The sequence below is a fragment of the Solanum lycopersicum genome, chromosome 9 (assembly GCF_036512215.1).
Source record: "Solanum lycopersicum chromosome 9, SLM_r2.1".
Taxonomy (NCBI): Eukaryota; Viridiplantae; Streptophyta; class Magnoliopsida; order Solanales; family Solanaceae; genus Solanum; species Solanum lycopersicum.
This window is the reverse complement of record NC_090808.1, coordinates 45,828,167-45,853,518: the sequence shown is the minus strand read 5'-3', so window position 1 is coordinate 45,853,518 and position 25,352 is coordinate 45,828,167. Positions and strand designations below refer to the sequence as shown.

Genomic DNA, 25,352 nt, shown 5'->3' with positions numbered 1-25,352 from the left:
CCTTCTACTTTTACGCGGGGTTTCATTGCCTCTCTTCGACATTATACTGTTTTTAGAGTGCAAAAGTGGAAGATTTGAGTGCAAAAGTGGAAGACTTGGTGAAGAAGAATGTTATGCGTTATACAGATTTAACAGTGAAATGTTGTAGATTTTTTATCGAAACAACCAATTTTGGTGAAGATTAAATGTTAGGCGTGCGAATTAAAGAAGATTTGGTGAGAATTTGGAGAAGAACAATATACTTGGGGAAGATAATTTTTTTTAAAATAACGTGTGACGGTTTTTTTAAAAAAAAAATTGTTATTGGTTTATATAGTGGTGGGTAGTTATTATGGAATGATAAAATCCCTATTATTTTGTATTTTTTTAAAAGGTAACTATATAATGTTTAATTTAATTAATAATAGTTAAATAGTTTTGTTTAAAAAAGGTAACTTAAAAAAATTATGTAATCAAATAGTTTGATTAAAAAAAGGTAACTTAAAAAATTAATTTGATTAAATAGATTGGTTTAAAAAAGGTAACTGAATAATAAATGTAAGTATTTAAATAAATTAATTTTTATTTAAATAATTATTGAGAAGAATATATTTTTTCTTGATATGCTATAATTTGATAATAATATGCTATAAGTAGTTTATTATTAAAAAGTATGTTTATAACTTGATATTTATCATCTTAAGTGTGTGAAGTGTTATTTTTATTTTAAAGAATCAAACTGATTCCAACAAACTTTGCAGAAACAAGAAGTTACCAAAGTTTAATGAACCAATGAAGAACAGAAGAACAAAAGAACATAAACTAATTCACAAATCTAAAATCTGTAACACATACGAAAAACAAAAGGAAGATAAAGCCCACTGAATGCATAATGTCTCCTTAAGGAAATTATTCTCCTCTACTATCTGAGGTTTGATTTGAAATATATCCTCCCATGATAGAATGATCTCAATCACCAGCGTATTGATACCCAAAACGTTGGTGTCAATGAGCCACTCAACGGCAATAAAATACACTTAGAATATTGGATTTAGTAATAGTAGAAGAAGTCCATAAATTGATTCAACTAAAATGAGAGAAAATCCATTAATTTATAGAAAACAAAGGGTAGTGTGAAAAGATCCTTATTGTGTTTTAGCGAAAAGATCACAAACCTTTGAAAAAATCACAATCTTTAGGAAAGATCAACTTTTCATAAAAAATTTAAATCCAACACCGAATGTTATAAGCCTTTGTCGCTTCTTTTTCTTTAAATCTTTGAGCTTTGAAATTTTGATTCTGTAAACTATCATTTTACTTGAATTATAGGCTAATTTAACTATTTTACCTTTCTTTGATATTCATATTTCATTTGATTTGTGTAAATCCGTCCTGATGAAGCAATCACAGGAGTACAACGTTATAATTGTCATTTTTGCTGAAATACACATAAATCTTATTATTAATTGAAAGATGACAAGTTAAATAATCTATAAATAATTCTTTGTTTGATATTACATAAAACATATGCAATGAACTACATTGAGATAATGGTAAAAATAAAATAATGGTATGTGTGTTTTAGTATTCGAGTCTATAGGTTTAAATATTTCTTTTTAGATTTTTTTTAGATAGATTTGCAAAAAGTTTGATTGATTCCTATAATCTCAAGTATTAAAACAGTTGGTCTACACCTTAATTTCACGCACTTGCAATGACAATTGAAATAGACTTCACAAATAACTGTGTGTCAATTTACAATTTAAGAAGACTTCTTCCTCAATGGATAACAAGAGTTTTACTTGTTCAAAGTCATTTAACAAATCAAGACCATTGAATTCGTCCAAAAGATGACTACGAATTGAATATTAAGTTCGGAAAAAGTTAGATAGTGTTTGAAGGTTTTATTAATAAATCGTGTTATGTGAAATTAGGTCTTAGTCCTGACTCACACCCCAAAACTAGCTCAAAGGGAGGAGGATTACCCAAGCATTATAAGGAGTCCACCCATCTCATTAACCACCGATGTGGGACTTTTGTCAGTCTTGAACATCCCACCACACGCCAGTGCTTAGCATCTGGTGCGTGGGCAATTTTGATTTTGGGGGGTCCCAACATCGGGTGAGACGGACCTTGCTCTCATACCATATGAAATTAGGTCTTAGGCCTAACTCACACCCCAAAAGCTAGCTCAAAGGGAGGAGGATTGCCCAAGTCTTATAAGGAGTTCACCTATCTTATTAACCACCGATGTGAGACTTTATCATTCTTGAACATATTGAAAATTATTAATATTGCTAAGAATTGTAATTTCTAACCTAAGTTTGGGAACCTTTCAGATACTTATAAATTAATTTAGGGATTTCGAAGTGTATAAAATTTTAGTCGATTAATTAGTTATAAATAATATTTATATTAGAACTTACTTAATTTTATAGTACAATGCAAACACATCGTTTATATAATATTTATGTTCGTTATAAGGTTGTTCTTCACATTAAAACTAGTAAATATAAAATAAGAAAAGTGCAACATGAGTCCTGTTTGTTGGAATTCTACCCTCCTGAATTCTTCAAAGGAACACGTACTAACAACTAGTTTGTGGCTGCTTAAAAAACTTTAACAGTAATTAATTTGAACATTACTTTGTATTATTTGTAACTTTCAAGTAATACAAAGATTACAACGTTTAAGCTCTCAAGGAATTATAAACTCTAATTCCTTCTACTCAAAGACAAAAAACTACTCCCTAGTTTTCTATCTTTTCAATGCTTTTCAAGTACTCTAACTTGTCAAGCAAATCTACTACCTAGATTGTAAACAAACTCTTGAATACAATCGTACAACTTTAACACTCAACTCGCAGCACTCAAAAGATTTTAACAAAACTCTCTCAACCCTCTTGATCGTGTTTTGAAGTTCTCTCTTTGTAGGTGCGCGAGTTTTTCTGATCAAAATAGATCTCTATTTATAGACCAGAAATTCAGCCAATCCTTGTACAAATCAACTTTGTATTTGTCTTCTACAAATCCTTGTTGACTTCTACAAACTCTTTTTCTCGAAACCTTATTGTACTCAAATTTATTTTTAATAGTTTTCCTCAACCAAGTAAACTACTATAAACAAAAACGTACATATAAGTTTCCATATATAACACGTACGCCGCCACTTGCATACCTGCTGCAATATTTCACAGGAACATGTTGCACTACCTGTTCAACTCAATTTTGCCATATTCAAAAATTCAAGATTAACAAATTCCCCCCTTTTGACTATGGCAAATAATCAGCTTGCATTTGAAAAGGTACACAATACATCAATCAACATATAGAGCACACTTCTGCAGCTGCTTCCCCCTTTTGCCATTAGCCAAAAATATTGAAAACCAAAGTACATATGCATACTAGAATAGATCATCAGACAAAATCAGTAGTAACAGCAAGAGTAAGACATCAAACCAAAAATACATACAAAAATAGTAATGTCTACTTCAGTGTTTAACTAGTCAAAACCAAAAATTATGAGATAATGCATATATGAGGATTGATTAAATAGAGGGTGCCATAGATGTAGAAGAGTTTGAAGATCCCTTGGTTAGCAACCCCATGATACTTTGTAGATGCCCAGAATTCACTGCTTGTTCTTGATGTAACGCAGCCTGAGTTTGAGTGAGTTCTTCCTTAATCCTGCAGTTCTCAGTAATCAATTCCTCATGTTCCAATTTATGAGCCATCTGAACCTATTCCATTTCTACTGAATGAGCCCTTTTTAGTGCTTCCATCTCCTTTTCTACAGCAGTAAGAGAGGCCCTCAACCGTTGAGTTTTCACATCAACCCTTTTAGGCGTACCAGGCATGTTCATGTAATCTACCTTCCCCTTGACATAAGAAATGGTTTGAATCTGCCACTTCTTTACGGGCACACCAAAATGTTCAAATACATGTCCTAACCAAAATCCATAAGCCAAACCCCTTTGCTTTTTATCAACCTTGGACAAACTATGTATGTGACTCATGATTAGGATTGACAAGTTTATTTGAGTCCTAGACAACAGTAAGTCCATAAGTGTGAGATCCAAGTAACATGCTTTAGTCCTTTTTTGCTTTCTTGGAAGAAGAATTTTGTGAACTACATTAAACAGCATCTGATGTAAAGGTAACATACATCCCTTGTCAACACTAGAATTGCCTACATATGTCAAGTTGAGAGGTGTTACCCTCTAAAGGAGGCCAATCCTTCTTGACATAGTGACCCCATCCCCTGTAGGAATTCTAAGTATTGAAGACAAAATCTCAGCAGTAAGTGTAAAATAAATACCACACACAGTACTAGTAATTGACGAGGCAGTTCCTGTTGCATTGATATAAAATTCTCTGGTTTCTACTCTACCCATTTTACGCCTAAAGGATCCTTGAAGCATCAGTTCTGTCCAACCTTGTTCTTGTAAGATGATCACTAACTCATCCATCTCACCACCCCCAAAGCCAGAAATTACTCTCTCCCTAATCACACTCCTCTTCTTAAAGGCTAACACTCTTGCATGATAATCACTGTCATCATGAAATTTTGATTTGGATGAAATTTTTTTCCGTTTCTGACTTTTCACTGTATCTGCTACAAGGTTTAACGATGAAGAAGACTTACGCTTTCTTGTGCGAATTTTCTTGGTTGATTTAGCCAAAGTCTCTGCTTCTTGAGTGCGTTGTGCAGATCTAGTTACTCTCATTGGCACCTTTGCCTGTAAGAGTGAGGTTCTTCTGGAGTTTCAGGAAGAGTCGTAGCAGGAGGTTTGCAAGAAGATGAACTTTGTTTGGAACACGTTCTGATTTTGGAAAGCATTTCAAGTAAAGTGATATTTTCATCATCAGAACTATTTTCTTGGTCATGTGACAAAAACATATGTTCCCCCTCACTTTGTGCACTCATATTATCTTTTTCTAACCCTTGACTTCTCTCTTCCCCCTGAACTAAAGCATCTTCCATAAGAGACCATCGAGTTATGCTGGTCGAATCAATGTAGAGAATGGCTGGTAGGGCGTGTAGGCTTTCTTGAGCATCAAAGGGAATTATGGCTAGTGAAAGATTGTAGGACATGGCCATTTTTTCTAAACAACACAATGTGGATTCTGGGTTTTCAAGGGTTTTAGAGAGAATGGGGACAATCGGAGAAGAAAGAGAAAAGGGAACTGTTTAAGAGGAATTGTAGGGAAGTGTAAGGGTTTTACTGAGAATGGGAACAGGTATGACTAAAAAGGTTTTCTGCAGGTTTTGAATTGGCGGTTGTGATGATGAATATTTTTTTTTCATTTAATTAAAGGAACGGAATCCAATGCATTGGTCTTATAATTTTTGTCTATCTTAGTTAAGAAAAGTAGACATACCTTTTAAGCATGCATAAATGATTTTGAGAGTCCAATTCCTTCAGCTTTTATTTGCTTAGTTGGTCTTCATCATTCCTAGCTCTAGCCTGTTCCTTTCAAAGTGTTCCCTTGCTAATGCCTTTGTAAAGATGTCCGCGATTTGTTCTTCCGTAGTACATAAATTCATAGAGATTAAACCCTTTTCCACATTGTCTCTAAGAAAGTGATGACGAATGTCAATGTGTTTAGTTCTCTTATGTTGTACTGGATTTTTTGCAATGTTGATAGCATTAGTATTATCGCAGAAAATTGGGACTTGTTCAATTTTGAGACCGAAATCACTAAGTTGTTGCTTAATCCACAGAAGTTGGGCGCAACATGAACTGCTACGTACTCAGCCTCAGCAGTGGATAGTGCAACTGAGTTTCGTTTCTTTGATCCCCATGAAATAAGACATGATCCTAGAAAGTGAGCCATTCCTGTAGTGCTTTTTCTGTCACCCAAGTATCCAGCATAGTCAGCATCCGCATACCCAACTAAATCAAAGTTGCTTCCTTTTGGGTACCAAAGTCCTAAATCAGAGGTTCCTTTTAGATATCTGAGGATTCTCTTGACTGCTTGAATATGTGATTCTTTAGGATTAGTTTGAAAGCGAGCACATAATCCTACACTAAACACAATATCAGTTCGACTAGCAGTAAGATATAAAAGGGAGCCAATCATACCTCTATACAGTTTTTGTTCAACAGCAGAACCTGTTCCTTCAAGGTCCAACTTAGTGGCAGGGGCTATTGGAGTATCAATTGGTTTGGCATCGTCCATTTTGAACCTCTTAAGCAATTCTTTTACATATTTTTGTTGATGAATCCATGTACCTCCAGGTGTTTGTTTTATTTAAAGCCCAAGAAAGTAGTTTAATTCACCCATCATACTCATTTCAAACTCATTGCTCATAAGATTTGCAAATTCTTTTGTGAGACTCTTATTTGTAGCTCCAAATATGATATCGTCAACATAGATTTGCACGATCAGCAGACCCTTTTATTTATTCTTGAAGAAGAGTGTATTGTCAATTTTACCTCTTGAATATCCATGACTTAAAAGGAATTTTGACAATCTATCATACCATGCCCTTGGAGCTTGTTTTAACCCGTAGAGAGCTTTGTCAAGCTTATAGACATGATCAGGGAAGTCATTATTCTCGAAGCCGGGGGGTTGTTTAACAAAAACTTCTTCTTGTAATAGCCCATTTAAAAAAGCACTTTTGACATCCATCTGATACAATGTGAATTCCATGTGAGATGCGAAAGCTATAAGCAGTCTGATTGCTTCTATTCTTTCCACGGGTGCAAAAGTTTCATCATAATCTATCCCTTCTTCTTGATTATATCCTTGAACAACCAACCTAGCTTTGTTTCTGATTATGGTACCATGTTCATCTAACTTGTTCCTAAACACCCATTTAGTTCCAATTACAGTTCTGTTTGAGGGTTTAGGTACTAGATGCCATACTTTACTTCTTTCAAATTGATGTAATTCTTCTTCCATGGATATAATTCAATCTGCATCTTGAAGAGCTTCACTTATTTTCTTTGGTTCTACCATGGATAGGAATGCACTATGCGCGTAGTAATTCTTCATTCTTTATCGAGTGGTAATTCCTGAAGAGAGATCAATGAGCAGGTTTTCCAATGGATGTGATCCTTGGTATTTGTACTCTTTTAGGATAGGAGTTGATCTTTCTTGTTCTTCATTAACATCTGATTGATTTTCATCTGTATCAACTCTTTCATCAGAATTCACTTGAGTTTCAGTTTCTTCTCTGTTTGTTGTGTCAGAGGAACCAGTTTCTTGGACTTGTTCCTGTTCAGAGATAGCATGTTCTTCAGCTGATGTGTTACTGAACAGCACATCTTCATTTGACATAGTGCTGCTTTCATCGAAAATAACATGAACACTTTCTTCGACACACATAGTTCTTTTGTTGAGTACTCTATAGGCTTTACTATGTGTGGAATACCCAAGAAAAATTCCATTGTCACTTCTAGCATCAAGTTTTCCAAGCAGATTTTTTCCATTGTTATGAATGAAGCACTTGCATCCAAAAACTCTATGATGAGAGATGTTGGGCTTTCTTCCTTTGAATAATTCATATGGAGTTTTTTCTAACAAGGGTCTGGTCATGCAACGATTTATGGTGTAGCAAGCAGTTTTTATTGTTTCTGCCCAGAATTGGTTTGCAATTTTGCTTGCGATCATCATAGTTCTAGCCATTTCTTGAAGAGTTCTGTTCTTTCTCTCCACCACACCGTTTTGCTGAGGTGTTCTAGGGGCAGAGAAGTTGTGATCAACTCCATGATGGTCACAATATTGTGCAAACTTTGAATTTTCAAATTCAGTTCCATGATCTGATCTGATTGCCTTTAGTTGTTTCCCATATTTTCTTTGAATTTTTCTCATTAGTGAACAGAAAACTTTAAATGCATCATCTTTTACAGTAAGGAATAGTGTCCAGGTGTACCTAGTGTAATCATCCACTAAGACAAACACATATCTTTTCCCCCCTCTACTTTGAACCCTCATTAGTCCACATAAATCCATGTGAATTAGTTCTAAGGAACAAGTTGAGCTTACCAACTGTTTGGACTTAAATGATGATTTTATCTGTTTTCCTAGAGTACATGCTTCACAAACCTTATCTTCCTTGAATTTATTTTTAGGCAGTCCTATAACTAAATCCTTGATGATAACTTTGTTTAATTGAACTTGGCTAGCATGACCCAACCGTTTATGCCACAGCAAGGGATCTTTTTCCAACACGCTTAAACACACTAGATTTGTGTTAGAGATAGTTGAGGTGTCTACAGTGTAGACATGTTTATCTCTTTTTCCTGTTAACACTAATTTTTGTGTGTTTAGATTGATTACTTGAACACCAGTGGATAGAAAGATTACCTTGTTACCTTTATCACACAATTGAGATATGCTGAGTAAATTGTGTCTAAGTCCTTCCACATAGTATACTTTATCAATTGAATGTTCATCAGTTCTTCCAATCTTTCCACAACCTTTAATTTGACCCTTTTTTCCAACACCAAAAGCAACCATACCTCCTTTTCCTTCTTCTAGTGAGAGAAACAATGCCTTATTCCCTGTCATGTGTCTTGAGCAAGCACTGTCCATGTACCACTGCTGCTTGCTTTCTCTCACTTCTTCCTCAGTTTCTTCAGCGTCTGATTCAGGTTTAGCGTCTGATTCTTCTATTGCCATCAAGGCAAGGTCTTCAACATCTTCATACATGTCCGAGGAACCTGTTCCCCAGGCTGCATACATTGCTTGTTCCTTTTCTTTGGTTTTCTTTTTGTTGAGGAGTTCCTTCCTTTCTTTTTCAGCTTTTTCCTTTTTCCATTCTAATTCCCACATTGGGCAGTCCTTTATTTGATGATCTGTCTTACCACACTTAAAACAACCTCCATTTTGTGATCGTTCAGGATTTTTTTCTTTCAAGGGTGTTGATTTCTTGGCAGAGTTTAACCCCCTTTTAAAGAGTTTCTTGAAGTTCCTACTTATCAAAGCTAGATCATTGTCATCTATGTCTGATTCGTCACTTTCAGTTGCTTTAAGACCAAGAACTTTTTCTTTATTTCCTTCACCTCTTTTGTCAACATTCATCTCGTAGGTCTTGAGATTTCCAACTAATTCATCTAAAGACATAGTAGTTAGGTCCTTAGCTTCTCTAATGGCAGTGACTTTGATTTCCCAAGACCTAGGCAAAATCTTATGTACTTTGTCAACCTGTTCTTCAGTGGTATATACTTTGCCTAATGAGATTAGTTCGTTTACCACAGTGGTGAATCTGGGGAACATATCTTGAAGAGATTCTCCGGATTTCATCTTAAAGGCTTCATATTCTGAACACAAACTAGCAATCCTGAATTTTCGGACTTGAGTAGTCCCTTCATGAGCGTTTTGTAAGGTATCCCATATTTGTTTAGCGGAGGTACAACTTGAGATACAGTTGAATTCATTAGGTCCTAATCCACACACAAGAATACACTTAGCTTTTGCATTCTTTCCTAGCATCTTATAATCTGCTTCATTATATGTATCTGCGGGTTTAGGTATTTTATTTCCTTCACTATCAGTGATGGTAGGAATTAGTGGTCCCTTATTAATTCTTACCCATAATTCATAGTCTTCAGCTTGAATGAAGTCTTCCATCCTTGCCTTCCACCATGAGTAGTATTGTCCATTGAATAGTGGAGGTCTGTTGATGTGTTGACCCTTACCGTGTCCGAGTGGAGGTGCAGAACTTATGTTGATCTTATCTTGAGTTGTTAGACTCTCTAAAGATAACCTCGCTCTGATACCACTTGTTGGAATTCTACCCTCCTGAATTCATCAAAGGAACACGTACTAACAACTAGTTTGTGGCTTCTTGAAAAACTTTAACAGTAATTAATTTGAACAGTACTTTGTATTATTTGTAACTTTCAAGTAATACAAATATTAAACCGTTTAAGCTCTCAAGGAATTATAAACTCTAATTCCTTCTACTCAAAGACAAAAAACTACTCCCTAGTTTTCTATCTTTTCAATGCTTTTCAAGTACTCTAACTTGTCAAGCAAATTTACTACCTAGATTGTAAACAAACTCTTGAATACAATCGTACAACTTTAACACTCAACTCGCAACACTCAAAAGATTTTAACAAAACTCTCTCAACCCTCTTGATCGTGTTTTGAAGTTCTCTCTTTGTAGGTGCGCGAGTTTTTGTGATCAAAATAGCTCTCTATTTATAGACCAGAAATTCAGCCAATCCTTGTACAAATCAATTTTGTATTTGTCTTCTACAAATCCTTGTTGACTTCTACAAACTCTTTTTCTCGAAACCTTATTGTACTCAAATTTATTTTTAATAGTTTTCCTCAACTAAGTAAACTACTATAAACAAAAACGTACATATAAGTTTCCATATATAACACGTACGCCGCCACTTGCATATCTGCTGCAATATTTCACAGGAACATGTTGCACTACCTGTTCAACTCAATTTTGCCATATTCAAAATCTCAAGATTAACAATGTTGCATAAGTACAAATTTGCAATTTTTGACTACCAAAACATTCATTTAATACTGGTACAAATCATCATGAATTACATGTCTATAGTATCAGCCAAACTATGAGTTTAGGCACATGTGAACACTATAGTAATTACTTGCCCGTCACCGTTTTCTTCAATGTTCTTCTCATGATATTGGAGGTGTTTGTGGTGTGGTTTAATTTCATTGGAACTGCGTTTCTGAAAAGCTTTCATATTCACAATGATATTATTCTCAAATTTCTTTTTTTTTTAAAAAAAAATCCTAAACAAAAATTAGTTTACTCTTAACTTTATTCAAAGTAATCAATATTGTTTATTTATAAAAATAATCAAAGATAAAATAAAAAGTTAATTTGTTCTGTTTAGTTTTATAAATTAAAAGGTATTTTAAGACGAACTTGTATCCATCTTAAAGGGACTAACGGCCTAATAAAGCTGTTGTGTTCTAAATCATGATTAATATGCTTTAGATTGTGTCTCGTATGAGTACGTTATGAATCATGATTTAAAGGAGGTATTCTTAGTATTATAAAGTTTATGAATGATTTGGTATTACTAGATTCTTACCACTTCAAAGATTATGATTATGATATGACTATGCATATTTTTCATTGGGAGTTTACTTAGCACCGAGTGAACTTTGGGATGGAGGCTCACCCGTAAGAGATGACAGAGTTCTTTAGAAATAATCGCCTCGTCCTATGACTATGTGCCCCTTAAGGCTATTTTAATTTACCCTAACTAGTAAATCCACTTTAGCTCACTGTATGTAACAATGTCCTTACCTTGGCAAGTTTGGATCCTTTTTTCCAGTGTGGGAGGTTTATACTGGACTTCATGTTCTAGCTCACATGGTTTGTGTCGACTAATGATATCTCCCACCATAGTTTATGAATTCCTCAATAGTTTATAAGTTCTACTTACAATATGATCTTCAAAATATGGCATTGACCTTGTACTATGTTTAATCAATTCAACTTATTAGATTATGTCATGTTTTACTTGGCCATGCATTTTCATATTTTAAGACTCTTTATGTTATTTTGCTTATACGTACTCATGCATTTTTCGTCATCCTCAGTACATTCCAAAAACTGGCTGCATACATTTCTTGTACATATATTATTTTACAGTATATGTCATGACGCACATTCATCCAACTGCGTAAATACAACTTCCATCAGCCTTTAAAGTTTTGGTGACTCCTCATGGTTAAGGGCATGATAAGTTTTCATATTTATATCGTGAGCTAGGACTTGTCCTAGCCACACTTATGTAGTAGATGTGAACACCTAATGTTTTACGTGTTTATTTACTCCTACAATATATAGTAAGGTTTTTCTTATACTTTTGTTTTGTATTATAATATTTTTGATTGTTTGTCTTTGTTTTTTTTAATTGGCCCAAATGACCCAATGTTGATTGAATTGGGCTGATTTAGATCCATTTCTGGTAGCCCAATCAATTTTAGATTCAGTCCAATAACAATGATAAAGATTGAATCTCAACCATTTATAATATTTTGATCAAAAGGATCTTAGGTGACCCTACGAGAAATACAAAAGACTCCAAAAATCAGAATTTTGAGTTTATTTTGCTTCTTTCCTTTTCTTCCCATCGCCGCCGGCGGCCACCACCCCTCGGCCAGAAAAATCTCCAATTTTTTTTATCATTTCTTTATTTGAAACTCTCTACAAATCTTCACTTTTTTTTAGATTTATGAAGTTTCGGCCAACCCCATGTTGAAACTACTGTTATGACTCCTTTGAAGAGTTCGACTCTTAAGTCAACTAGTAATCCTAAAGATAAGGGATAACTTAGTTTTAGTATAATTAGATCTCCTAAGTCACATAAAAATTATACTACTATCGTTGTATATAAATACAGGAATAGACATAACACATTGTAAGAGATATATAAATAATATATCCTTTGGTTCTTGCTTGTGGAGAACACTTCAGACTCATCGTTCACTTCTCAAACGACAACCATGGCTCAAGAAAACAACCGACCTCCTTCACCTCTCAACAATGCTCATCACTTTAGTTCCATAAAATTAACATCTACAAATTATCTTTTTTGAAAAACAAAAGTTTGTTCGTTTCTTCTAGACAAGCTTTTTGGTTATGTATATGGAAGTTATGTATGCCCGCCTTTGTAATGACCCTAAAATTTGAATAGGATGAAATAGAGCTTCACATGTATTTGATGAGTTGGTAAACTCGTATAAATGAATAAAAATAACTTTACAAGTTAGTTTGGTGGTTTGAGAGGTCAAACATCAAGAGACGCCCATGACGTTCGGAAGCTAGTCGTTGGATTTCTAGTGTGTTCTAGGATGTTTTCTTTGATTTGAGGTTTCTTTTGGAGCCTAAAACTTGTAAAGGATACCCTAATACCTATTTGGACATGTTTTGGGGTTAAACGTTTGGGTTGACTCTCTAAGGACCACCCTTAGGGTCCTTGAGGAGGACCTAAAGTTCAAACCTAGACCTGTCAAAACAGATTGAGTGATGGAGGAGAGTGACACCCCTTAACTCGAATGACGGCCCATAGGTCAGGGGAGTAGATCCACAATTAGCTTGTGGAGGATTAGCCTCTATTTAGGAGGCTCTGACCTAGACCACGAACCCTGTAGTACATTCCATAACCCACCTACGGTCTGTCGGTGGGAGTCTTAAGTCTGACTTGCAATTTTTTCTTAAACACGGATAAGCCAAGGGCGGTTTGGTAAATTTCACCTTTGGATTACTAAATATTGGGAGGTTATTTTATGCATATTAAACCAATGAAACCTTGAGTTAGAATTCATTCTTAAAAATCAAACCCCTCTCCCAAATAGTTCTTTTTAGAACACTTTGAATCTCAAGAACAAGTTGGAGCTAGAGTTGAAAATTTCTACAGTCTTATTCTTCAGTTTTGTGGGGAATTCATCTTTAAGATATGGTGAATGTTTAAATAAAGCTAGTTTCCTCATTAAAGCCAATCTTCAAATGGTTTTCAAGTTTCCAAAGATTGTGAAAATCCCTAATTCTTACTCAAACTTGTAGGTTCTTGCATCAAACATTTTCATTTGTAACCTATGATTATATTGATTGTTTATTGATTATTTTAAGGTTAAAAACTCGTGAACAAATGATCTCACTAAATTCCTAAAGTTGGCTTATAAATTGGGTTTTATGTTTATGAATGGTTTTTGTTAAAATTGTGCTTAGATTGTATTTTATTGAGGATATATATTGTTATCTATGCTTAATTATGATGAATTCTGGTATACTTGAATGATGGTGATCATGGCTTGGGTGATGAGTAAGTTGACCTAATTCTCTTGTTATATTGGAACTGTTCATGTATGATTTGGTCCACTTATGGTGGCGGTGTTTACTTATTGTTTATGTGTTGTGACCATGGCCTTGAATGAATTACATGATATGTATGAGTATTATCATGATGAGGCATGTGTAAAGGCATAGGATGAAGGTGATCATGTGATATCAAGGGGATCTTGTACGAGGTATTATGGTATTGTGATTGAAACATGATTCTCTCTTCATGCTTACATGTAATGTTGTATCTTGATTGATAGACTTATATACCTTTCCTTGACGGATGAAAGATGTTGGATGTGATATATTTACTTGGCAGGCTTAGGTATACTTTCTTGAATAATGAATCAATGAATGAATATCTAGAATCGGCTAGACCTAAGCATGATGCCCTTTCTATGAATGATGAATGAGGCTATTAGGCTATGTTTTGAATCGGTAGACCTAAGAATGGTTCCCTTTCTTGATAAGTATATATACCTAGGTGAATGTGAAACCTTGAAGCGATAGACCTTATGATGGTGCCTCTTTCTTTTGTGAAATGATAGACATAGAGATGGTGAGCCGTAACGGTAGAAAACCTTCTCTAAGAAGGTCAATGAGCTATCCTTATGAACCTTGATCGGCTAGACCTAAGCATGGTTCCCTTCTTGATAAGTGATATGGGTCGGCTAGACCTAATGATGGTGACCTATCTAGTACATACATGTGATTGAACTACTATATGGGAGCTAAGGCTAGCACCGAGTGGATATGCTTAAGATAGTAACTCTACTTGAATATGAGACTAGACTACAAAAAAGTCTTTTGATATCCCCTAAACCATGTGCCTACATGGGTTGATCATAAGTTCTACCCTTGGCAAGTATAACACCCTCCACGGAGTATGGTAGATTCTAGATTTCATACCTAGATAGTGTGGTCTCTGTCGGTTAATCCCTATTCCCAGCATGTGGGATGCACACTCTAGTTATTGGATAGGTTCTACAATGTGTGGGTAGTAGTATGAGATGCTGTCTACACATGACACAAGTAGGCTTTGAAGATGATAAAGTGAGTTCCCTAAGTCCTTAAAGACTATTATGTGAGGTCCACTAAATTCATGAATTTCTCCATAAATGTCTGTACTAATGAATGTTGACTCATTGCGTTATGTTGACAAGGAAAGGTCTCTATATTTAGTAGTCTTGAGGAACATTTAGGTGTGTATGTGGAGGTTGTATAGGCGGCCACTTCATGTCTTATTTAGGTGGGTTTTAAGATAACCTTAGATAGAGGGTCTAAAATGATGAAAGGTGTTACTTGTTGAATGTGGTCATGTCTTATATTATAGGATCATCTTATATGTGAATATTGGCTTGAGAATATTTTTCTTATACTTGTCTCATGATTTTTCTATCAAAATAGGATGAAAAATATATTTCAAAAAAAATGTACCCTTTAACTTTTTTTGCATGGTCATCATACTTGGTGCATATTTGTACTAACACCATTCTCCATGTTTTTACTACAAAGTGTAGGTGAAGGTGACTAGATGTTCATTCCTAGATTGATGTGCTTGGACTTGATATCTTCAATATTGGGTATGTCTTCAAAGATTCGAGCACACTTATCTTAGAAGTTTTCTTTAAATTCTTGTAATGAACTTCTAATAGTTTTCTTTCAATTGTGAAAGGGCCTTGTTCTTATGACATTGAGACGTGTCTAAGTTGGATATATTGAGACTTAGTGTTCCTCACTCGTTTATAAATAAGATTTCGATTGTTGACTTTGTTGAGAAAAGATTTAAATTCCGCACTATTTTTATGCCTATGTGATGAATGAATGTTAAGGGCTTGTATAAGACCTCAACCGATTGTTGACTTTGTCAAGAAAAGTTTTAAATTCCGTACTATTTTTATACCTATGTGATGAATGAATGCTAAGGGCTTGTATAAGACCTCTTCGAGGTTGAGTACGCCGTGTTACTACTAGAGGGGGTGCTCTCGGGTTATTACATCCTCTCATATGACACACAAAGATGGCAAACAAGATGTTGTCAATCTGACATATCTTCGGTGGATCAAACAAGATCAATTAATTATGATCCTAATTATCTAATCTCTCGGAGGAGACTATTCCAATTGTTATAGGTCTATGCATGGAAAAATCTATTTGGGATGCTCTAGAGGCAGCCTTCTCGTCACCATCAGATACTCGAATTCTAAACCTCCATATGCAGCTTTAGAATCTTAAACAAGAGGATTTGAGCGTCACTCAATATCTTCACAATGTTAAATTACTTTCGATGAACTAGCATCTGCTGGTCGCCCAGTTTGCCTTCCTGATCAAAATATTTACATGTGTCAAAGGTCTTTGAAGTGAATTTTAAGATATTGTTACTGCTCTCTCAGCTCAACAAGAACCTGTCACCTTTAGCGAGCTACACAGCCTTTTGTTAAGCCATGAATTTATTCATGGTCAAGCACTCTCGTCCATATCAATTTCACCATCTACAATGTCGTACCTTCCTATCAATCCTTCTGCAAATTTCAGCCAGCTTGCTTCCCAGAACGAGAGCCAATACAACAAGCAAAATAACGGATGATGAGGTCGCAACAACAAGAGATGTAGATGAAGAAATCATTGGTGGTAGACAAAGTTATCACAACAATTCGTCCGCTGGAAATCAGTGGTTCTCCTCAGACTCTCACTCGTGTTGTCAAATTTTTAATGGCGTAAATCATATTGAACCAAATTGTTTTCAATGATACAATCACACAATTAATCCATCAGCTTATGTGACTCATCAATCACATCATATTGCACCCCAAATTTGGTATCCGGACAGCAGTGTCAGCTTTCACATCACCCGATCTTGCTAACCTTCATAGTGTGGAGGACTACAACGGTATGGATCAAGTTCAAGTTGGGAGCGAGCAAGGGCTTCCTATTCATCACACTAGTAATTCCATGCTCTCTCTCCCTTCCAAATCCTTAGCCCTTAATAATATTCTTCATGTCCCTTCAATTACAAAACGTTTACTTTCCGTTCAGAGATTTTCTCGTGATAATGATGTCTTTTTTGAATTTCATCCCTCTCATTTTATTGTTAAGGATCCAGCATCCAAGAAGCCTCTTCTTTCAAGGCAGAGTAATGATTGTTTGTACTCACTCAAGCCTCTGGTTTGTACTCATTCAAGTCTCAAGCTTCAACCTTCCCAACCACGAGTAATCTCCAAGTCACCATCCGCTTTTGTATCTTCCAGAACGTCGTCCACATGTTGGCATCTTCATTTAAGTCATCCCCACAAACGTGTGCTTCCTCAAAACATCCCGAAACATAGTTTACCTTGTTCTAGGTTTAATTTTAATCATATTTGCAGTGCTTTCCAACTCGGAAAGTCACAAAAGTTGCACCTTCCACCTTCAATCAATAAAAGCTCCTTTGTTTTGCATTTATATTTGTCGATGGTTGGGGTCCTGAACCTCACTTATCTTCTGAGGTTCATAAATATTTTATCGTGTTTGTAGATGATTTTTCAAACTTTTCTTGGGAATTTCCAATGAAGTTAAAATCAAAAGTCACCTCAATTGTTGAGCAGTTTAAGCTTTTGGTTGAAAATCAATTGCACACCAACATTAAGTCAATTCAATCGGATTGGGTTGGCAAGTTTCGTGCTCTTTCCCCTATCCTCTAGCAATTCAGAATATCTCACAAGAGTCTTAGCTCCTCACACCTATGAACAATAAGAAAAAGTTGAATGGAAAAAACTCCATATAGTTGAAACAATCTTAAGTCTCTTAGATTATAGCTCCACCCTATTCTGTTACTAGCACTTTGCCTTCGACACCGCTGTTTATCTAATAAATCGACTTCCATCACCCTCGAATAGTGGTAAGTCTTCATTTGAACAAGCATTTCACAAATCACCAGATCACTCTCTCTAAAGAGCGTTCAAATGCCTTTGATTTCCCTGTCTTCGACCTTATAACAAACACAAATTTGATTTTCGTAGCGCGTCTTGTGTATTCCTTGGATACATCCCCAAACACCTTGGGTATCATTATCTTGATAGAGACTCTGGTCGTTTCTATATAGCCAGGCATGTTTGCTTTGACGAAATCGTATTTCTATTTATTTCAGATTCAATTCTAGGTCCCCATCTCTCTACTCTAGCATATTCGATCCATTGGGCATTTCCCCTTCACAATTGCCCATACACCAACAAATTTAGTTGCATCACAACCTACTCTGGAGAATATCCATTCTAATGCCCATTCTATACCTTTTACATAAATGTGTAGAGCTTTTCAAGGGCTATCTTTTGATGTAAATTTATGTCAAAAATCCATCAAAAAGTTTCCGGTGACCCCATTCAACCAAAAATTTATGTCATTTTCCCCTCTCTCATCCTCTTTCCAAATCCGTCACTATCTCATTTTTTCATCCATCTAATTCGGTTTGATGCTGGATTTGTATTATTTTGTTAGTTTTCTTTAAGTTGTATCATGTTGAAATTTTTGCTTCAATTTTGTTTTTATGCTTTATTTTCCTACCTTATTTGTTGTATTTGATCTTCAAGATAGTTTAAATGTTTGATTTTTCATTTGAGAGCTGATTTTTCTTTTGAATTTTGGGTCTTGATCAAGTTGGTCAACATTTTGGGTCTATTTTAAATTTTTAGATGACTCATTTAGCTATTATTCAACTAATAAATTTAAAAAAAAATTATATAAGTACACAACATTACTTTAGTCATTCTCAATATTTCCCTACTATTTTATTAGAAATACAAAATTCCCTTCGTTTTCCCCAATTCCACTTAACCGGATACGTTATTCTTTGGCCAAAGCAAACGTTTCACATTCCTCACTTTAAGCCCTCAATCTCTCCCATTACAATTTCAGTTATCAAATTCAAATAATTTTGTATTTCAAAAGAATCCTATCACTATTCAGCCGCTTTTCAGAGTATAAATTAGGTTGTCTCATCTTCTACATTGTGATTTACACCTTTTTATTTTATTTTAGGGAAAAGGGTCAAATATGTCCTAAACTACTAGATACCCTCTGTTTAAAGTTTGGTTCACTCATGCTCTCGCCGTCCAACTTTGGGTCTGATAGAATATGATAGAATCGATAATTCATGTTTTGATGATAGACAAGAAGCACAAATAATCAGTAGCAAATGTACGCAGCAAAAGAAGTCAAGCTCGAGTCCAAGATCGAGTAAAATGGGTCAGCCAAGTAATCAAGAAAATAGAGTTATTTGTCAAAGCAAAAAAATAATATATTAAAGGTATAAGTTGATACAAATAAGGAAAACCTTAAACATATTATTAAGGAAGGAAGTTGTATATAATAAGGATTGTACTTTAAAAGGGAATCCTTGTTTAACAATAACTTCCTTACCTTATCTGATAAGGACTGAAGGCAAAAGGAACTCTATAAGAAGAAGAAGACGCTGATAAAAAATTCCATGACTTCACGCAGAGAACAAGAGAAAATTATTCATCAAACTGAGGTCTTCAAGATTGATAGGATTGCTACGGTCAAAACATTCTTGAGTGAGAAGGTTTTTATCGTGTAGAACTATTTGTCTTATTTTTGTTCTTAATTGTAGTTTATAGTTTATTGTACAAAGGGTGGGTTTGGCTCTTTGTAGGGTTGAGTGTTAGTAAGAGTTGTAACAAAAGGTGGGTTTGGCCTTTTGGAGAGATCGATTGGAGTCAATCGAGGGAGTAGTAGAGATAAGACTTTTGATTATTGAGTTGTAATCACAAAATCTTATAGTTGAATTAATAAAACGAGGTTTTTCCTTCCTTGAGTGAGGAAGGTTTTTAATTCAATAAGTGTTTGTGTCTTTACTCTGTCTTTACTTAAAAGCAACTTACACGAACCTGGTTCGTGTTCTGGGTAAGGTTTCTTCAATTAGTATCAGAGCAGGTCTTTTCGTTAAAAGATTCACACCTTGAAAAGACTCAATGGCAGCACCACCTACCCCACAAGAAGGAGCTTCACAAACACAACCACTAGTGTTCAATGGCAAATATTATGGATGGTGGAAAAATCGTATGATGGACCATCTTATTGGCAAAAACCCTGATCTATGGGGAGTAATTCTAGATGGCCCAACCATACCTATGAAAACCGCAACTGATGGAATCACCAAAATCTCAAAGGAAAGAAAAGAATGGAATGCTGAAGAAAAGCTTGCAATTCAAAACAATGCCAAAGCCAAGAAAATTCTGATATGTGGCATAGGACCAGACGAATACAATCGAATCTCGTCATGTCAAGATGCCAGAAGGGGAGACTATTCAAGACATGCACACCAGGTTCACCTCCATCATTAATGAGATGTACTCTTTAGGAGAGATAGTGCCTAATGGAAAGGCAGTAAGGAAACTCTTGAGTGTCCTTCCTGAAACTTGGGAAAGCAAAGTCGAGGCTATCACTGAAGCCCGCGACCTAGACTCACTAGCCATGGATGAGTTAATTGGTAATCTCATCACATAGGAACTCAAGAAAAACCAAGAAAAGGAAATTGGAGGAAAAAGAAAGGAAAGGAACTTGGTTCTAAAAGCTACTACATCAGATGATTTTGAAGAGGAAAATATTGCCCTCATAAACAAAAGGTTCACCAGAATGCTAAAGAGAGGGCAGACCTTTCAAAAGAAAGCTTCTGAAAAACCATCTGAAAACACTAAAGACCAGGTTTGTCATAAGTGTGGGAGCCCAGATCACTTCATTAAATTCTGTCCACTTTAGGCCTTAGAGCAGAAAAAGGAAAACTTTGAGAAGGGCAAAGACATCAAAAAGGATAAGTTTGTCCCTTCAAACAGAAGAATGACAACTCAAGAGACAGATATGTCAATGAAGAGGGCCTTTGCAGCAATGGGGAATTCATCTGATGAAGAGTCTGAGGGTGATGAGACAAAAAACCAGTCTCTTCTTGCACTAGAACAAGAAGATGATTATGACTTTCTTGCCCTTGTAGCAGTGGAAACCAAGGAAGAAAAGGAAACCTGCAGATCACAAGAAACCATACTAGCACTTATGGCTGGATCAGATTCTAAAGATGATGAAGAAGATGACAATCAAATCAAGGTAAGTTTTCATCACATCAAAGTAAATATTGAATCATATTCTAAAAAGGAACTAGAGTCCTTATTGAGTACTCTTATAGATGCATATCAGTCTGTCAATTCTGAAAGAGAACAAGTGATGGAAAACTATGCATCTTTAAGAGAAGTCAATGACAATCTTGAGAAACACAATCACTTTCTTCAAAATAAATTAAAAGAACAGATTAAAATCTCAGAGTTAATTCACAAGGGCAAAAACTCTGCTAGTGAACTTCAATTAGCTCTAGAAGAAAAACTAAAATTGTTAACCATAAAATATCAAGCTTTAACAGAAAGGAATAGGTTGTTACAAGAAAATCTTGATCATACCAAACTGGATATGGAAAGAAATCTTAGATGGACCAGGTCTTCTGAAATTTTAACTCAGATTCAAGAAAAGCAAACCACTAGTCGAAGTGGGATAGGTTTTAAAAAACAGAATAATCTTGTGTCACACACTATTCACATGTCTAAAAGTTTATGCACTCATTGTGGAAACTCAGGTCATTTAAAGAATCAATGTAAAGCTTTATTTGAGGCTTTTCAGAAAAATGTTAAGTTCACCAAAAAGGAAAAGACTGATACGGCTAAGAACCTGGTTCGAAATAAAAATGCTCTAAATAAAAGGTTTTCTTATTTGCCTTTATGGGCTAGAAGAAATCTTATTCATCCTTTTACTCACATAAAGGGGCCCAAGCTAATCTGGGTTCCCAAGACTAATCTTTGACTAGTGTTTCAGGTGAAGGTGAGAGGGAAAAGGCCAACTTGGTACATGAATAGTGCATGCTCCAAAATGGTGCTGAAAATGGTAGAAAATTCCTCTCGCTCTTTGATTTTCAAGGAGGCAGTTTATTCCTTGAAAAGGATGAGAAAAATGAAAAAAAAGTTGAAGAAAGTGACATATCAAACATCTTTGATGATGCAAATTTAGGAAACACTGCATATGAACCTGGTTCACAGCTAACAATCATTGATGCACCTGCAACATGAATTAATACTTATCTATGGTTTTGGAGATCGGGTGAATATTAGAGCAATCGAGACAGTAAGAGTATGGCACACCTTTGGGGGAACTTTGTTGTGTGAACATGATCCTTTTGTTCATTGGAAGGTATTAAAAATTGACAAGGGTTGGTTTTCTGTGAATCAGCTTGAGATTCATTTGATCTGGGAGAATATGATGATGCAACATTCTTGTCAAGGCCTTGAATATGAAGAACTTGAGAAAAATCAGTCAAAGCATGGTGTTATCGAAACAAGTTGATGCATTATCATGATTTCCTTTAATAATTGGCTAGTAAAAGAATAATCTTACACTTGAGTAATTATACCATGAATATCTGCTAACTCAACCTCGTACCGTAACAGGTACACACTCAAGTCACATCTTAAACAATGCTTAGAAAGTTTGCAGATGTTATCTTTACTCTTTGCTAACACCATTAAGTAAATCACGGAGAAACACAAAAAAAAAGGGGAACCTGGTGTCTCTGTAATACTCAGGTATGTACCATCCTTTTTCAAATGCATTAATTTCCTGAGTTTGGGTCAAACATAAGCACTAATGAACCTGGTCGATCATCAAAAATTCAACTTTCATAAAGATCACCAAGAACCCTCTTTGATAATAAGCATCGTTCAATCCCAAACTGCCTAATGATTAAAATATCAGTATTGAAGTCACTAATGCTTTAATTTAGGGGGAACCTTGCTTTACCATCCACATCTGAACCAGGTTCACAAACTCCAAATTGATATTTCATCCATTCCAAGTGTATAACTTGTCTATCTCTCAGGGGGAACAATTCTCACAGAAATAAATTGTTGCTTGCTTTCATTATTGATAAACACATCTCTTTGTGCACCAAAATGTGATGAATCTCTTACTGGTAGTTGGTACTCCTTCAAAGTTGTCATCAAGAAAAAGGCTATCAAAAAAAAAGGGAAGAAAATCATGGAGGAATGAAAATGTTACGGAGTAGAGTTAAAAAAAAAGGGTGATGATGTATCTCATGCTTCTCTTGATGAAATTTCACATTCTAGGAAAACTGATCAGAATAAAGAAGCTGGTGCACAATGGGCATACTGGAAAAAAAATTATCAATGGAAGTAAACATCCTTTTCTTCCTCACTTTAGTAATCTTTGTCTCAATTCTTATCCTCAAATTTTATACTCTTTTGACTCTTTGATGTGCTTATGTCTGTCTCATACTCATGATATTATATGTTTTTGATTAAGGGCATAAACTGGTACATATTTGTTTATTTCGTTTCTCATTGAAGATCTTAATTGTGTATGAGTGTAAGATGACTAATATCCTCAGATTAACTAACCATTTTGTTAGTAGAAGTGTACTTAAAAGTGTTGCCCAAGTGGCTATGAGTTAAAAATGATATTGCACACATTGAATGTTATTCGAGTTCTTTGGTTATTGATTTTCAATGATGCCAAAAGGGGGAAATTATATAATGTGGATAGACATATACATAGTTTGTCATCATCAAAAAGGGAGAAATTCTTGGGGAATGAGAAAACATGGAGTTTGTAGTTTTGATGGATGACAAAGAATTGATGTTTTTGGAAATCTGTTAACTAGAGTGTTTGATGCATTTGAAGTACCATTGGGAGAAGGCAGGATTTTAACTTGTGCAGATATGTTCACTCAAACCATTCTTGCTGATTGTGGCATTCCCATGGAGTCGGAGCAGGTTGCAACTGCGTCTCCACGTACATCTGGACATGTTGCTTAGTTACTCAAGGAACTTAAAGTAGCTGAAGAAAAGTATGCCACTCTTGAGTCAGAAAACCAGAAGTTACGTGCTGAACTTGACACTTCAAATACTGAAATTCACAGGTTGAAGGATCAGTTAGTGCAGCAGTTACGTGCTAAACTTGACACTTCAAATGCTGAAATTCACAGGTTGAAGGATCAGTAAGTGCAGCAACAACTTGCTAACAATGCAAGAGTTGACAGAGTTCTGGATATGCTGGCTTCTGGTTCAACTAAGCCTGGTCAACCTTCACATTGAAAAAGCATCTTATTTGAACCTGGTTCTCTTAGTTGTTTAAACTTATTATGCTCAACTGGCTGGGCTTATATTGTTGCTATGGATGTTGATTGGGTTTGTTTAGCCGCTGTTGGATTCTTTTTGATTTGTCAAAAGGGGAAAGAGTATTTGCGCATGCATCACACAGAAAGATTTGTTTGTCTTCATCAAAAAGGGGGAATAGGATAGAATATGATAGAATCGATAATTCATGTTTTGATGATAGACAAGAAGCACAAATAATCAGTAGCAAATGTACGCAGCAAAAGAAGCCAAGCTCGAGTTCAAGATCGAGTAAAATGGGTCAGCCAAGTAATCAACAAAATAGAGTTATTTGTCAAAGCCAAAAATAATATATTAAAGGTATAAATTGATACAAATAAGGAAAACCTTAAATATATTATTAAGGAAGGAAGTTGTATATAATAAGGATTGTACTTTAAAAGGGAATCCTTGTTTAACAATAACTTCCTTACCTTATCTTATAAGGACTGAAGGCAAAAGGAACTCTATAAGAAGAAGAAGACGCTGATGAAAAATTCCATGACTTCACGCAGAGAATAAGAGAAAATTATTCATCAAACTGAGGTCTTCAAGATTGATAGGATTGCTACGGTCAAAACATTCTTGAGTGAGAAGGTTTTTATCGTGTAGAACTATTTGTCTTGTTTTTGTTCTTAATTGTAGTTTACAGTTTATTGTACAAAGGGTGGGTTTGGCTCTTTGTAGGGTTGAGTGTTAGTAAGAGTTGTAACAAAAGGTGGGTTTGGCCTTTTGGAGAGATCAATTGGAGTCAATCGAGGGAGTAGTAGAGATAAGACTTTTGATTATTGAGTTGTAATCACAAAATCTTATAGTTGAATTAATAAAACGAGGTTTTTCCTTCCTTGAGTGAGGAAGGTTTTTAATTCAATAAGTGTTTGTGTCTTTACTCTGTCTTTACTTAAAAGCAACTTACACGAACCTGGTTCGTGTTCTGGGTAAGGTTTCTTCAGGGTCCAAATATGCCCTTATGGGCGTTAGTTGTCATGTTGGACATATCCAACTCATTTTTCATTTCTTTAAATGTCACATGGAATTTTCATGTCATTTTGACCTTACCACATGTCATTTATATGAAAATGGAAAGATATTCGGACTCATAAACACCTAATTCGACCCATAAATGAACCCCCTTTTAAATAAATTATCCGACCGATTTTCAACAATTTTGTTTAATTTTTATTTTTTTCGATAAATTCTGAAAATGTGTAATTGATTAATAAAAAAATAGAAAGAATATGAAAAAGATATAAAATTAACGCCAAAAATTCACAAAATTTTATTTTTTTTGATAAATTCCAAAATGAGTAATTCATTAATAAAAAATATAAAAAAATATAAAATTAACGTCGAAAATTAAAAAATAAATACAGTAACCTC

At 35.1% G+C, this 25,352-nt stretch overlaps 2 protein-coding genes across 2 annotated transcripts; one reads left to right on the top strand and one right to left on the bottom strand.

Annotated features, from left to right (window-relative positions):
* Positions 1-5,531: 5,531 nt before the first annotated feature.
* LOC138338532 (secreted RxLR effector protein 161-like) lies at positions 5,532-6,161 on the bottom strand. Its single transcript, XM_069289504.1, has one exon. It carries the CDS (start codon positions 6,159-6,161, stop codon positions 5,532-5,534), a length of 630 nt encoding a protein of 209 aa, XP_069145605.1.
* Positions 6,162-19,739: 13,578 nt separating this feature from the next.
* Positions 19,740-23,819, top strand: LOC138338531 (intracellular protein transport protein USO1-like). The gene is made up of 6 exons (XM_069289502.1): positions 19,740-20,093; positions 20,275-20,472; positions 20,527-20,865; positions 21,994-22,141; positions 23,500-23,591; positions 23,634-23,819. The coding sequence occupies exons 1-6, from the start codon at positions 19,740-19,742 to the stop codon at positions 23,817-23,819; spliced, it is 1,317 nt and encodes a 438-aa protein (XP_069145603.1).
* Positions 23,820-25,352: the final 1,533 nt, after the last annotated feature.

What these genes read in the sequence shown, in the direction of transcription:
- LOC138338532 (XM_069289504.1), bottom strand. Translation starts at nt 6,161, where the DNA reads ATGGACGATGCCAAACCAATTGATACTCCAATAGCCCCTGCCACTAAG.
- LOC138338531 (XM_069289502.1), top strand. Translation starts at nt 19,740, where the DNA reads ATGGCAGCACCACCTACCCCACAAGAAGGAGCTTCACAAACACAACCA. An exon ending in AAGATGACAATCAAATCAAG is followed by an intron (nt 20,866 to 21,993) that starts GTAAGTTTTCAT and finishes GTTCATTGGAAG; the next exon opens with GTATTAAAAATTGACAAGGG. An exon ending in GCATGGTGTTATCGAAACAA is followed by an intron (nt 22,142 to 23,499) that starts GTTGATGCATTA and finishes ATGCATTTGAAG; the next exon opens with TACCATTGGGAGAAGGCAGG.